The 16,289-nt window shown below is 42.1% G+C and overlaps 1 protein-coding gene across 1 annotated transcript; it reads left to right on the top strand.

Moving 5' to 3' along the window:
• The first annotated feature begins 2,735 nt into the window (after window positions 1-2,735).
• On the top strand, window positions 2,736-11,449 carry eps8l3a (EPS8 signaling adaptor L3a). The gene is made up of 19 exons (XM_076269162.1): window positions 2,736-2,794; window positions 2,884-2,951; window positions 3,272-3,336; window positions 3,535-3,690; window positions 4,214-4,363; window positions 4,644-4,720; window positions 5,025-5,146; window positions 5,772-5,899; window positions 6,279-6,390; window positions 6,884-6,957; window positions 7,050-7,124; window positions 7,452-7,597; window positions 8,497-8,692; window positions 9,034-9,062; window positions 9,169-9,259; window positions 9,494-9,598; window positions 9,925-10,019; window positions 10,725-10,857; window positions 10,977-11,449. Exons 1-19 carry the CDS (start codon window positions 2,736-2,738, stop codon window positions 11,004-11,006), a joined length of 1,911 nt encoding a protein of 636 aa, XP_076125277.1. The 3' UTR covers window positions 11,007-11,449.
• Window positions 11,450-16,289: the final 4,840 nt, after the last annotated feature.

Here is a 16,289-nt window from a genome sequence, read left to right as displayed (position 1 = left end):
ATTGTAAGTGCATGTTATACAGGTTCAGAGAGATCATAGGCCTAAAGTGGCCCTGTTTTTAGTTCACTTCCCTTTTCAGTAAACCACTCACCTCATGTGTGTTCTGGGTTGGCTGGTCACCATTGGGAAAGTCCTAATCAACCAATCACTGCCCCCAGTGTCCTGCAGTCAAACGTCACTTTTACGAATGGCACAACAACAAGAACAGCCAAGTGCATGCTGTAGTCATATCCTACCCTGATAACAGACATGATAAAGGCTGGCAATTAAAGACAGCTTCATCTGTCATTTGGCGTGACTATGACAGGGGAGCAAGAGAGGGCCAGTGATAATCAAATGTAGATGCAGATTTGATAACACTCTTGATTAGTGTTTGTCGTTCATATGGTTCCCATCATCTAATAAACAAATACAAATGACGGTAGAGAAGCTTGATTCAAGTTTTCCCAGGAGGATCATTTATGCCCACAGCATGACTACAAATGACGTTATCAGTGTAGGTGTGGTCGTCAGTGGGCTATCAGCTGAGGTCCCAACCTGCTGGAGTGATGGATGGTGAAGCTCCTTGTGTACAGGCCAGGGTCTACTCGTAAACCTTTGAGCAGAATACTAGACACACCTATGGACCCTTCCCAGCTGCTCAGAGGAAGATACAATTCCAGTCTCCTCACAGTTACCTGATGATCTGCCACAGGACACAAACATTACAATATAACCAGGGATCTCTCTCTCTCTGCCCCCGCTCCCTACCCACCCATTGGTGGCACTGGACTTTGTCCCGTTATATCATAAGGAAGTCCTCATGTCCTTAGTTTTCCAGCGGTGTACTGCGAGTGTGGATCCAAGTGGAAGAGACCTCAGAACGATGATGTGAAGACCCTCACAACACAACACAGAGAGGAGCAAGTGGACTAAGGGAGGTCTTTTCGCAAAGGTACCCCAGTTCTCAAAATTTCTATCAGAATGTTGTTTTCTTTTTTTATTCTTTTGGTAATTATGTATGGACTGTTGATGATATATGTGACACACACACTCTGAAACAATGTAATATAACCTGTAAACATATGGACATGGTGGATTGATTGATAATGTATTTGAATAATGAAATGTAGTTTGGACCGATGTCGGCAGGTACTTGTGAGTCTCGCTTTAAATCAGGGTAATGACAGTATTCAGTATCTATTCAAGGCCAAATAACACAACCCATTCGTTACGTGTCTGGTCATTGCCACTGGGCTATATGGTTTATAGCACACATTTTTGCATCCCACATATAGCCTAATAGTTATTTCAGCTTGAAATCTGAGTCTCCTTCGTCAAGGCGAAGGCCATCATAGAAAACACAAGTAATCTTGACTCTCTGGTCTCTTAGTTATTTTTATGGCACCATAAACGCTGAGTCCCTTTGCATAATATCTACTCCAGCTTGTTGCTAGGTGGTGGTTCAGAAGTAATAGAACACTGGGTCATTCATTAACATGGAGTGTTTGTGCTGAATTTGACACATGTGCAAATGTTTGATTGAATGTATCTAATAGATGGGCAGAGTAGGTGGCCATGAATCATTAAGGTGGTAACGAATGGTACCTTCTAGTGGTGGTGGTGGTCTTGTGGTTAGGGATCTCGGCTTCAAAAACACCTGAAGGTTGTGAGTTCCATCCCAAGAGCTGCCACAATTGTCCCCCTGAGCAAAGCACTTAACCCCAACTTACTCAAAGAGGACTATCCCTGTAGTAGGCTAGGCTATTGTTAGTTCCTCTGAATAGGCATATCAACTAAATGACAAATAATGTGATAGTAAAATCATGACTGATAATTCTGTTGTCTAGGGGTTAAAATCAATCTGGGTATGCCTCTCAGTATAGTGTACCCAGCTGGATCAATGCGTAATATCATATCCTGTGTGTTTTGGTGTTCTCACCACTAGTATTATTGGCTTTGTGCTTTCCATGCTAGGTCTATTACAGATGGTGAGAAATACAGTTCTAGCATCTCTGTGCTACCCTGTATTCAATGGTGACGTATTCCAAAACAAGAGTGTACTCGCTTTAATGAGTGAGTAATATCTCTGTAGATCCCAAGTATGTGCAATACTGATGCCTATTCAGTATAGGTTACAGCCACACAATTCAGGAAATGTCTTCAGAAGGTGTTTTAATACCCAGACATGCTAAGTATCCTTAAGGTAACATACAGCATAGGCTATTGATTAAAAAAAAGTATCAACATTATAGTTTGTTTTAACACACTTAACTCAAAAGCCTGAATGTAGGGAAAAAGTCTCTCCCTAACCAAACAACAGGGAATACATTCAAAGGTGAAAATGAAATTGATGAGAACCCTGTCAAATGTGTTTGTTAATGCTTTCCTAGGGAGGATGTGTGAAGCTGACTGAATTATTAACCAGGATTGCTATACTACAGTAAAAAACATAACACAAGGAAGAAAGGTTCCTCCACAGCAGAGGTCTTCTCTGTGAACTTATTTGACTCAGTTAATCTAACTGTAGTGGACTTATACTATGTGTTCATGATGATGACAACAACCCTTTACATGAATGAGTTGTGTAATGCGTATCACAAGTATTATTAAGATGTTAATACAGACGTAACAGTGTCGACAATGGATAATGGGCTTCATACAGTCTTTGATCAACGCTGTTCATTTTCGCAGATCTTTCCATTCATGAGAGTTCATTCCTCCTAAAACAGGTGTTTGGCCAAAGACGGTCCAAGATGTACCAAGATCCTTACAGCTTTGACACCAGCAGTTATGCTAGCTCCGTCATATCCAAGTAATCATGGGGTTCTTCTTTTTCTTTATTCTATGTTGATTGTCAGTGGGTTTCAGACTTTTTTTTTTAATGTGCTGTGCTTTTTGCAGTGGATTCTCAGTGGAGACATCTTCCCAGATGTCAAATATATCCAGACCAAGTGGCAAATCCATATATTGTGAGTAAGCCCCTGCTCAAAACAAACCAGATTTATGACTGTGATTCTTAGCATATTATAAACTTTATTCCAGATATTATTCCTTTTGTAGCAACCTGACATTATTACTTGCAATCACATCAACAATAACTTTACACACATAAACATGTTACTATCATCTTTAGAAAATGAAAACCTTTAGACAAAGATTTATAACGCATTGTAAGATTAGTCAATCATTATTGTCTTTAGTGAATAGCAAAATTAGTGGTGAGAGTTATGTTATCTTGCGAAACATTCGTCAGTGGTTATTAATAGTGGGTTTTATGTCTTCTAAGCAGTGCAGAGAAAAGAGTATGTGGAAAACATCAACAATCAGATGGGCCGCTTCCAGTACAGAGTTGAGGTACTGAACTCCCACAATGCATCTGACCTGATCAAATGAGACTATTTGACAATGTGAAGGATATAATTAAATTGACTGGAATGGCCAAAAACTGCATGTTATGAATGGGTAAAAGCGCAAGATAAAAAGTTGAACTGAAACTAGGTGTATGGCTTAATGGTTTAGTAATTCTCTGAATGCTTTAAACATTCTCTCCAGCACCTGTTCACCTGTGACATGGATGGCCGGGACGTGAATCTGGACGATTGTATCGAGCGTCTGAATATGCTGGAGGCCATGGGCAGTGTGTGGGGCCAGGACATGTTCCTGCAGGTGCGGGATGGGTCACTTCAGCTCATCGACATCGAGACCAAGGTGAGAACTGTTCTGACACCGGTGGGAATCCACTCCAGGTTTACCTGAGAATAGCAGGGGGCCCTCTGCAGTTTTGGACAAAATGGATTCAAAGTTTAGCGAAAATGAAAGGCAAAGTTTTCATCCAAGTTGGGTCTTGTAGGGTCTTAGTCCATAATGTGATAGCCTAATTTCAGGTCAGATCCTGTTTTGTTGTTCATGTCATGTCCTCTTCACTTTTTCATCTCATCATTTGTCTTCATTCACATCAATCTGTTTTCTCCTCCCTTTGTATCCCCCTTTCGCCTCCCTTTTTATTCCTACTTGTTCTACCTCATTCCTCACACTTATTTCTTTCTCCATCCTTCCTCGACCACCATTCTACATCTTCTTCCTCATCTCTTCTGTCTGTCTCCTTCCACCTCTTCTCCCTGCTACTTCCTCCCCTCTTGTCTTTTCCTCCTTCTCTCCCCTAATCCTCTCTTCCTCTCCTCCTCCTCTCCTCTCTCTAACTCTCCTCCTCTCCTCTCTCTTCATCTCTCAGGAGGAGCTGGAGACGCATCCGGTCAGTAACGTGTTAGGTGTGCAGGCCGTGCTGGACAACGGCACTTATAACTCCCTGCTGACAGTGGCCGTGTGGGAGGAGCGCAAGATGGGCCACAGCGTCTTCATGTTCCAGAGCGATTCCCTGAGGGTCAGTGGCAGAAAAATGGACCGTCTCTGACTATTTTTACTATTTGGTGCAGTCCAATGGTGTAATATAGAAGTGTTGTGTGTTGTGATCTGTGGCTGGTTACTAGATAAGAAACCTTTGAAAGTCTTTTTGGAAAACTCTCTTCACGCAGGTTCCACATTTGCAGGTTCCTAGTGTTTGCCTATTAGTACCAGCCCACCTACTCACATGTCCTTCTTTAAGAACTCAAGTGATATACACATCCTTGAACTAAACGTTCCTTCCTTTATTATTCATTTAGGCTGATTATATCAAACAAAATCTAGACAGAGCCATCAACTACAGAAGAGTTTACCATGTAGAAAACAGACAACCCAGGTAAATTTCCTCAGGAAAAACAGTGTGCTTCAAAGTCATCAATATTCTGTAAATGTGCTATTAATGAAAATGACTAGTTAAAAGTGATAAAATACCCTTTTTTTTGTTCAGTTTATGAATATAAGTGATGTAATGGTTTGTGCATCTCAAAAGTATTAGTTTTCATAATTTTTACTGTCGTATTCCAGACATAAAGTTTGACACATGCAGTAGATATTGAAATGACACTAGAAGTTTTGAGACACACAGTGCTCAGGATGAATGAAATCAAATATGTTTAATAAGACGCCATCTGCTGTTGTAGGGATAACCTGAGAGCTATCATGGCTGCCAAGATGAATAGTATCCCTCAAAACAATGGACCTGCTTCAGTAGAGTGGGATCGCCCAGAACAGCCCCCCATGGAGTGGGACGCCCCAGACTATGGTGAACACGCAGATAAAACCTTATCTGGGGAAGATGACTCTGCCTCCTGGAAACAGACAAGCTGTTTGTTTGTTTGAGAGGCACAGAAAAAGAGAGAAAGAGAGAGAGAGACAGAGGGGGAGAAAAAGTGTGTGTGTAGACAGAGACAGAGAGAGAGAGAGCGTAGCTCAGACTTTGTTAAATTACATGAGGTTGGAGTAAGACTCTGAGCTCATAAAGTGCAACAACAGTAAGGTGGCTCTCTTTTTATCGTGTGGTTTATTGGTTTGTATATCAACAAAATACTTAGACCACTCCTACTGGGTGTGCCTGGAAAAATCTACGTCAGAACAATTCAAGAGCACCCATTTCCTGATGAAGACACAGTAAGGAATGCGTTCCACTAAGATTATTATAAGGAACAACTCAAGGCTTCATAGGGTTGAGACAGACGTCAGCAGCACAGCAGCTGTGACATGCAGTTGAGAGGTGGCACCACACAGCAGTTTAATGTATCTTCTGATAAGGCGCTAACCATGACTGGGTGGATTTATGTTATACTATATGTATGTTTCTGAAGCTTATCTACTTATCTGGTTGGCATAGTGAAGGAGGGGCATCCATTGCTGATGTTGTCTTTCTGCAGATGATAGCCCATTGCCTACACCCACGCCCCCTGCCAAATTACCGGAGCCGGTACAAAGGCAGCCGTCACCCCCTCCACCCCAAAGGACCCCCACCCCCCCGCCCTACACAGAGAAAGAGAGAAATGTGGTCTGTATTTCACTCACCTTCATTGACTTTCAATTCCATTGATAAAATGACTTTTTGCTGTTTGTGACTTTTTGCCCCACATAACCCTGTGATGAAACTCTTCTAAGCTCTGTTAGAGAAGCAGACATACAGTACATCTATCTAGATAGATTTCAGGTGCTAAACCATCTAACCACAAACCACATCTTGGTGACTAGAAGTAGAAAACATTAGGTGTTGCACAACAGATTCCTCTGAGCACAATGACCTGTATTAGGTCAGACCTGCTGGACAGTAAAGCATCCACCTAACACACACATAGTCTGAAGTACCTGAGTGGACAGGGGGTTGCGGGTTTAGGGTCTTGAGAATTTATCTCTCCTCTGAATGCCCCCCACAGGACATCTTGAATCACTTGATAAATGACATCGAGGCCTTCATGGATATAGTGGTCGCCGTGGCCCCAAAAGAGAAGAAAAAGAAGAAAAAGGATAAGAAAAAGAAGTTCAAAGGTAAAGTACTTCAGCTGCAATAGAAACTGATGAGACATACATTTCATTTTAGCCATTGCACACACAACCAATACCTGATTTTACACTAACACCCGTAGGCCAAAAGTAAGAATGAAAATGACAATATAAACTGGTCCACTTATCAATATCTAATCAATACTTTATATTTTAGTTATAAAATATAAAGTGTAGCCTGTAGCATAATATTTTAAATAGAGACTAGTACGCCACTCCCAGTTACAAGGGTGGGAGAACCCTATACCATATACCTAGGTCACTTCCCCAGCAAGTCCACTAAGAGAATAAACTGATCAGGATACAGCTGTCATATATTCAAATTCTTATTTATTTCACAGAGTTGTTTACAAATACAAGGAAGACAATGGGCTATAATCGCCACCAGTAAGGGTAACCGTAGGCAGTGTGCAAAAGGCTATATCTAAGCCATAGGAGCAGTGTATGAGCTTATCCACTGTGTGTCTCTCTCATAAAGCTATTGCAGGCATGCCTTCCCCAGAGGAGTTTGAATTCTGCTTCCAGAAACTCAAGTTTGCCTTCAACCTTCTGGTAGGTTCCATTGATGCTATAAACCTTATAAAAGCTGAGTGTAATCCCTCGTCGTCAATTGAACCCCTCTCTCCCCTCTCTTTCAATGGTAGGGAGAACTTAACGGGAAGATCAGCGATCCAAGTGCTGCTGACCTTGTCCATGTCTTCTTCTCCATCCTCACCTATGTAAGCTGAGAGAACACTCTTCTCTCTAGTACACCAAAGTCTGACAGGAGATACAATATATTTTTGTATACAACAGGAAGTACAATGTATTTTTGACAACTATAACAGATTATTGTGTTCAAGCAGAATAGCAGAATTCTGTAGTCAGAAGTATGTGTCAGGATGTTGGAAGCATACTAGCTTGAATATATGACCTACACAGAGGTACATACTGTAACATTTTTGTCCACTCTGCCTGAATATTTTGTTCATTGACTATCATAGCAACACAGTTTTTACATTGCGATATCAACTGACTGGTCTACCTTACTGGTTGCCCTGCTGCAGCTGGTAAACTACTGCTCTGAGGAACTGCCCCCATCCATTGTCGTGCCCCTCTTGATCCCGGAGAGCATCAGGCTGATGAGCGAAGAGGCCACCACAGAGGAGGACCAGTTCTGGCAGACGCTGGGAGACGCCTGGAATATCCCCAGGTAGGACCCATCAGGATCTCATCAGGCAGATAACACCCTCATTGGGAGGAAGAGATATACTAGATTTACATGTCAGTGTAACCTGCGTTGTGTTGAACCTGCGTGATTCAGCCCTGCACACGCCCGGACTCAAACCACAGCAAAACAGCAGCACCTCGGATCGGGAGTCGATCGCGCTGACAGTTGAGCTAAAAGCCAAGAAACTTAGGAACGCCTTGTTGCGCCATCCGCCTGACGTTTGAGGCTACTAGCTCGCATGGCAGCAGCACTCATGAGGCATCGGGGAGTGAGGTTTACCAACGTTACACACTCACAGCTAAGCTAGCTGGCTTCCGTTACATCAAATCAGGGTGCTCGGTGGTAGTGGGGGAGGGGCGTGAGAGTTGTACAATTTTGGCTAAGTCCCCTCAATTTGTCAGACTTGCCAACTGCAGCTTTAAGTGCCCACGGGGACTCATGTTTGATTCTGACCCGTGGTCATTTCCCAATCTACTCCCATCTCTCTCCCACTCATTTTCTGTCGATCTCTTCTCTGTCACAATTAAAGACAAAAGCTAACAAGGCCCAATACATCTCTAAACAAGTGTATATTTACATTTTTTTGTAGCTTTTGCCTTTATGATAGATAGATAACTTCTGGGTGCTTGTGCTTGGCTCCATACTTGTGTAGGTGTGCTCATGTACCAGGTGGGCAGTTCTGCTGCCTGCTGGAGCTCTCCCTCTGACCTGATGAAGACCCAGTGTGTTTACTTACACTCTGCTCCATATAATGGGCTAGTCTAACAGTTCACAGAATCAGTTTATGGTTTCAGACTAAGGAAAGGGAAGGTGCTGCTATGGGGACCTGCAGTGTGTGTGTGTCTGTCTGCGCGTGACAAGTGTGTGGTTTTCCCCGTCAGTACCCAGTGGCCAGACGACGACGAGGAGATTCCTGAGTACTTCCCGACGTTCGATGATGGTTGGATACCCCCAGACGTCACACCTGAGAGTCAGCGTCAGCCGCAGGCACAGCCACAGCCACGGCCGCCATCGTCCAGTCGTCCCATCAGCAGGCAGCCCAGTCAGCACACCAGGAATGAGACACCACTAAATCAGGTCAAACACACACACACACACACACACACACACACACACACACACACACACACACACAAACACACACACACACACACATAGACATACTCACACACACACAGAGACATATACTCACACGCAGACACATACACTCACACACACACACAACCTAATACACACAAATAATGCACAGACACATGTATACCTGTATACTGTGTAACAGACATTTCATTTTTTAGATAAAACTTGATGCTCACTCTTATATTTGGATGCAATAAATCTAATCTAAAACAACTTGCTAGTAAAGCCGATATGTAATGTGATCATCCCACCATACTGAAGTGTTGCCACTCTCTTCACAGGCCCCATGGAAGCCCCCACCCGATGAGGAGTATGTTTGCTTCCTTCTCCCCCAGTATTTATGCTGTGTCATTAGGTATGTGGCTAATCAAGCGTTGGTCTCACCGACCACCATATGCCTCTGTGTTTCCCTGCAGAGAGGAGGAGGCCAATTACATGCGTGTGATCTTCGACTTCACCGCCAGGAACCAGAGAGAGCTCAGCATCTCAAAAGGGGAAATTGTCCAGGTGAATTAAGAAGGGAGTCACCTAAGTGGCACTAAGACTGAGGGGATGAGAGCACATGTGCAGACCATTTGGCTAATGATATCAAAACTAGACAACAGAAAAGAAAAGAAACTGGTCACCAGGAAGATACTTTGATGCTCTTTGATAAGAGCATCAAAGTACACGGATATTTGCAAATCCATATGTGAACAAGTGCCTCTGTGTCTTGAGATCTATCTGACCATGTCTCTACAGCTGCTGGACATGTCCAAGCAATGGTGGAAGGTGCGAAATAACAATGGAGAGGTAGGACACGTCCCAAACAACGTCTTGGAGCCACTAGACAAAAAGGAGAGAGAGGTAAAAACAGGGCCGCCAGCATTACCTGCTGTCACATTTTATTCCAATGAAACGGGCAGTAAAACTGATATTGATACTGATATTTTCCACTCGCATTAGAATATATGAATTGAGTTTTGACTAATAGTGTGCCTGGCATATATTTCCACTGCTCAGGGTCTATAAGGAGATCTGAGTATTACAACAAGTTTTGTGTGGGCTAGCGTTAGCACTGAATTGGGATGCATGGGAGACCCTAGCAAGCTTAGACATTTGGGTGTTTTCTGATATCTTTAAAAAGATTAAAATCAATTGATCGTCTTCTGATGTATTGCTCTCCATCCCAGGAACAACAGCAAGTGGTGACCATCCCAAACTTGACCAAGAAATCTAAACCACCAGAGGTGAAGGCCTGGTTGGAGTACAAGGGATTCAATAAGATGTAAGTGGTTACTATACATATAACTGACAGCAGTCACATGTTTAATGTATTCAACCACTAACATGATAAAGTAAATGGTATTGCACAGCTCCTAGACCTTCTTTGAATAAAAGTGTAAATTAAGGCATTGAGTATATTTCTGTTGGTATGTGCAAATATTATTAAAGGGAAATTCCGGTCTAACATCAACTTAGGGTTTATTTCTGTATGATAACAGGTGTAGGCTACATTTTTAATTTGGGATCAAAACCATGTCAATCGGTCCAGTTTTGAGCAAGACTGAAATATGCATTTACATAGGCCTTTGGGAGCATCTTCCATACATCAAATTAAATAGCTCTTTTCAGCCATTAACTGTGCTCAAACAAAATCATTACACGTCTATGCTGCTATCGGTCTCTGCAGACAAACTGAAGTATTTGTATTTTTGTGCAAAGAAAAGGTAATAAAAAGACTGTTTGTGTAGTCAGTGCATTACCTTGCTCTTCTTCAGGTCGCTGTCATCTTGTGAGAAGAAAGTCTGTTCTCAAAGTCCATTATCAAACTCGACTTACAGACTGTCTCCACACAAGATGGCTGCGCCTTACTCAAAGCTGCACCGACTGATGCCATTTTGGTCCCAAACAAAAATGTACACTCGTTATCATAGACTAACATTGACCTATTATTAACTAATGAGCTGTGCTTTTCCTGTTCTTCTCTCAGCACGGTGCGTTGTCTGAGCATGCTCAGTGGCGCCTCTCTTCTCGGGATGACCCGAGAGGAGCTGAAGATGATTTGTCCTGACGAGGGGGGCCGGGTGTTCTTCCAGCTGCAGAATGTCAAGGCAGCAAATGCTGTGAGTAACCATAGCAACCTCAGACAACCACACAAATCATAGAAAGTGCCCACACAGGTTTTTTTTAACTGCTCTTTATCAAACTCACGTGAGGTTTCTTTTCCCTCTTTTCAATCTAGTTGGCAAGTGAAGTCAGACATATGGAATAATGACTCAACAAAAGGAACTGAACCCAATGGAGAATCTGAAGGACTAAGACATAACTAAAAACGATGTGTACGGTCATTTGGATACAGGAACCTTTCGTTACATGCCCGCTAAGGAAGGCTTGGAAGGATTCTTTGGAAACCACTGTAGTTTACTGTAAATGTATGCTGTTAATGTAAGCATGAGATTTAAGCAGGATTTCTTGCAACTCCTGCTGTAACATAGCAATCACCTCTAGGGTCCTCCGTTCTGCTGTTCCCATGGAAACAAATATTGTGCCTGATGCCACATATCTACTGTATACATCCTACGTGGTCAATTATGTACACCTTCATTCACACATAAATATACTTTGTCTCTATTTATGCTCAATTTTGTCTTGCCATAACACTATTTGTAGCAGGAGACATTTCTCCATGACATTGCTCTACAAATTAATTACACTAAACTCTATGCATCTTCAAGATGTAGTGATTAAATAAAACAAATAATATTCTGCATGTGTTATGTTAAAAATAGTCTTGACATAATGCCATATGTAAATTTTCTTACTTGGGAATGAGCTCAAGTTCATGAATAAAAGCAAATGAGTGGCAAGCGAGTGAATATACATGCTTTATTTCATTGTAGCATTACATATGTACTGTTCCAGCACAGAGGCTTCCAGGAGTCTGTGAGACATTGCTTTTTGTGTGAAAGCATACCAGTGACTACATAAAAAAACAAGTCAAATCAAACCTATAACCTTGAAGCGCATACAAAACATACAAACCCACACACGCATGAGACAAAACAAAACAAACAAAAAAATGACAAAACCTAAAACACATAGAAAAAGGCTGTTTAAAAAATACTGGAAAAAAACAAACACAAATATGGTTCATAATTGTATAATTTCATAAAGCATCAAAGAAACATTCTACATGTATACAATGTAAATTGTGTTTGTGTGTGTTTTAGAGAAATTGACAGCCTGGGAGCACACCTGACCTGACCTTAGCGTGTGTTCCAGGACCCCCACTAGTTACAGTCAGGGTGGTAGGAGTGTGATGATGTGAATGTGCACTGATCTTAACAATGTTGCTTAATATCTTGCTTTAATGTCTTGAAGTGCATATTTCACATATTACACACAAACTCTTACACACAAACTAGAACAGAATAAACACTTTAGAGTAAATCTGTGTAGGATTCTCAGTAATGTAAAGATTACATTTAATAAAAGGTGTTTGGAGAAGGATATACAGAATAATGTCAAAATCCGCTTTATTTATGAAATGACATTTCAGAAGTGTCATGACATTTCCAAATAGAAGATTTAAAAAAAAGGTTTTAAAAGAATTGAGAAATTTGGTTTACCCCTATGGTGAAGCTCAAAGATTCACAGCTGTGGCTATGGCACACCACATGCATCTTAGCATCGTGTACACCCCATCATGCTCACCAGGCAAGATAACAATTTAGAATATCACTGAAGCAAGATTAAAGACTGGACATTTGTTTGGGTCTCTCTAAATGTCCATCAGTGTTAAAGTAATCAGACATACAGTATTTGGAAACCGAGGTGAAGCATATTGCCATGCCAGATTCATATACATTGTTTCCACTGAGGCTAATGATCAAAGGGTGGATTGCTTGTTTTTTTTTAATGAAATTAGTGAGTTTCTCAAATCAGTACAAACAAATAGTACATCAAAAATAAACAGTAAAAATAAACGAGTGACAATTTGAAAAACAAATGTTAAATCTAATTGCTTATCAATAAACAAACAAAAAAATCATCTGCAACAAATCAACGTTCACGTTTTTATTTTGCTGCTACCACTCACCACATGAATTAATAAATGGTCTGTATAAACTGCTTATCTCTCTGTTATATAAAAAATACTTTTTATATTCAAGCAAAATCAGAGCTATCCACTTAAGTCTCTACGCATGACACCCTTTCACAGTGAGACTTCTGAGCACTGTGAGGACCAATTACATCGTCCTCATTCTGAGACACACAAGCGATGATGTGGACATGCGTCCTCACACGGAGGCACATACGCGGGCATGTCCCCAGCGTTGGCTTCCATGAGTTCCACGGGGAAGAGGACAGTCACACTCAAACGAGACCACCACAAGGACTCAGACGTACACACACCATCATCTCGAGTCCTAAACACACAGGGGACCCATGTCCAGAGTCCTCAGAGTGAGCCAAGAGAGGTACGACTTCAAAGAACCAAAACGGGTTGGAGATGTGGAGGGCACTGACCTCTGCCCTAATTCATCCCCTGTCCAGAGTGAAGCTGGAGGAACATGAGGGTGATCCCAACTTAAAATCCAAAATAAAATGAAAACTGAAAGACCTTTGAGTGAAAGCTGGTGTCTTTGGGCGGTATGACTATCAAAGAAAGGGCTGGATGGGAAATAAAATCGATTGAGGGTGTTAATGACCTCGGAGATTAGAGTTGCCCCTCCAAGAAAACATAAGGATGGTTACCACCGGTTTGATCGTCATGGCACCCTGATCGCCATCATCCAAGATCATTCAAACATCCCCTTCATGTCACCAGACAGGATTTGAAGTCAATTCCTGTATTGGATCATCACATTTGACAGTACATTGTAAACAGTGTTTCTGTCCATTCACCTCCTCATAAGTCCACAAGGAAACATCACAGACACATGCAAAATAAAAATAGATGGCCTGCTGACATGACAAAATAAACAATAAAATAACTATTTGTCCAGTGAGTAGATTCTCACTTTACTTATCTTATAACTGTGACTTGTTTCAGTCTGAGAGCACATCACATTCCTCATTCCACATTTCATACTTCAACTATCAATGACTGTGACCTCTCAAATCTCACTGAAGGCCTTTAAAAAAAGTAAATAACTAAAAATACAAAAAAAACTGAAAAGGCACACGGATTTCTTGGCTTGGTTGGTTGGTTGCTTTGAGAGCATGCAGAGATGTCAGCACAGGTTGAACTCCCTCGCTAGGAAGAACTCAAGGCTCAGGGATACTGGGGCAACGAGAGGGGGGTGAGGGTGGGGGTATTGGGATGTCTGAGGTAATGATAGAAGGATACCCCCCCCCCCCCACGGTTCAAACCGTGCCAGACTACGACATGCTTCACTTCACACATGCAAACTCTGCAAACTCAGACAGCAAAACTAGTCACTCGTTTTGCCATCTTGATTTATATACGTATATGTGCAAATGTGAAAGACTTCTCAGAATGGATATCCACTCTACCACACACTGGTCTACTGTACAGTACAAACTGTATATATTAAAGGGACACCAGGCAAGCCTGATGCTTTTTCTCTACGAAACTCCCCCTCGCTCGGTCTGAAGCTCTTTTCCTTTTCTTTGCGTCTTCCGTCAAGGGTTTTCGCTGCTTCTTCGCCGGGTCTGCCATTATACACACGTTTGCAACAATCTCTAGCGTTTTGTTAGCCTGCCGCTGTGCTGTAAACTGATACTGCTTCGGTCGGCGGGTAGGATACACCGAACTTGCAAGTGGGATATTCTTCCTACAGGCAGTAGGGGCGGGCGAGAGAGCCTTCATTCGCCCCGTAATGAGTCATTTAAAGATGAACTGAACTGAAATAATCAACATTGATAATGTGTTGATTATGACAATTAAAAATAAATTACAGTAAAAAAAATAATTTAAAAAATCAATACGTAGCCTTTTTTAAGCAACACCAAAATTGCGTTTGTTAGTATTAGAACGCTGCCAGTTTCAATGACGTCACTGGCATGGTAGGACCTGAGAAGTTCTATAGGCAACAGCTGCAGCATATTATGTATACACGAAAATTAGTATTTTTAATGGCATGGGTTACAAATTTGAGCCTGTGAGGGACAGGCCTGTAGTGTCTTGACTACCACTAGATGGGTTTCAGGCTCCAGCTTAACCTTCAGTAGGATCATTTGGGTGAAAATGACTGTGTGGGCGCTGCCGGAGCATGGACACTGGAATCTATCTGCTGCAAAGCAGTGGCGAAACGTAGGGAAAATGTTCAAGGAAGCCAAAGTGACGGGGAAAATATGTTTATTTATGTATGTGTTTATTTCGGGGGTATACATTTTGTGCAATGTACAACATAGATACATTTTGTGCGGCACAACAGGCTACTGTAGACCTAGCCTAGTCATGTAGAAAACTGGACGAGGGGCGCTTGAGACAGCAACACGCACGCTGTCTCTCTGTCTCCCTCCATCCCTCACACACACACACATTGCCTACTGTACATCCTCCACACAACTGCATACTCACTCACCACCACTACATTAGGCCTATGCGAAGGCTACGGTGAATATACAAATAATCTATAGTATAACACGCATTGTCACGGCAATGTAGGCTAACGCAGTATGGACTACTCGTAACAGCAACTCACACGGGCTCTCTCTCTCCCTCCCTTGAAACTGTAAAAAAACTTCGTTACCCCAAGTTGACCCCAGATACACGGAGGATACACGAGTTTGCCGTTTATTTTAGGCTAACGTTAGTGGAGAGTTTGCAGATTTTTACCTTGTGGATGTTGATATTGCACGAGTCTCTTGGATAGCAGCACTGCGAGTTAAACTCCCTCGCATCAACAATCTGCCCTGAGACGGTGAACAACTGGCTTCAGGGTGAGTAGAAAGGGACATTGGATTCTGTTTACAGACCCGCTGTGGTTTAGTTACCAGCTAGTAAACGCATTATTATCGATCTGTGATGTCGTCGGAGTCATGGTTTATACTCTCTATGGTCGGAGTGCTAGCTTGTGGAGTTTGACATAAGAGTGTTTCCAAGGTAGCTGCTAGCCCTTTCCTAGGTTGATTCGTATGGTAGCCTAACACTGGACCTCATCTGAGGCTACTTCGAGATATTATTCCAAAGGGGACAAATAGGCTACTGCACTTAAAACTTTAAACGATTGAACGAACCTTCCCGGACTTTGTAATTGCGACCAGTGACTGCATTGGGTGAACGAAGCCGAAGTTGAAACTTAGGCTCCATGGCACATAGACTGCAGGGCTCGCCCTTATATGAATTGAAAAAGACTACAAGCTGCCCCACCGAGTTTGCGATAAAGTAAGCGAGAAAAGGGTTTTTTAAGTCAAGATATGGCAAGTCAATGGCATTTATTCGTCCAAAGTTACAGACCAGTTTCCATAGTGCACATCTTATCAATAGTTTGAATGTCGTGTGTGTTTCTGCTCATTGACAAAATAGCGTTCAGTATGATTCATGCCCAATTAATTTCCTCTGTTAAAGTGTTCGCCTTTGTTT

The sequence above is a fragment of the Alosa pseudoharengus genome, unplaced genomic scaffold, assembly GCF_046254945.1.
Source record: "Alosa pseudoharengus isolate Yale_2024_CS ecotype anadromous, Long Island Sound unplaced genomic scaffold, YU_APseudo_1.1 YU_APseudo_1.1_scf_5, whole genome shotgun sequence".
Classification (NCBI taxonomy): domain Eukaryota; kingdom Metazoa; phylum Chordata; class Actinopteri; order Clupeiformes; family Clupeidae; genus Alosa; species Alosa pseudoharengus.
The sequence above is the reverse complement of the archived record's forward strand: the minus strand, read 5'-3'. Positions and strand labels throughout refer to the sequence as shown.

What these genes read in the sequence shown, in the direction of transcription:
- eps8l3a (XM_076269162.1), top strand. Translation starts at nt 2,736, where the DNA reads ATGTACCAAGATCCTTACAGCTTTGACACCAGCAGTTATGCTAGCTCC. An exon ending in TCTTCTCCATCCTCACCTAT is followed by an intron (nt 7,125 to 7,451) that starts GTAAGCTGAGAG and finishes GCCCTGCTGCAG; the next exon opens with CTGGTAAACTACTGCTCTGA. An exon ending in ATGAGACACCACTAAATCAG is followed by an intron (nt 8,693 to 9,033) that starts GTCAAACACACA and finishes CTCTCTTCACAG; the next exon opens with GCCCCATGGAAGCCCCCACC.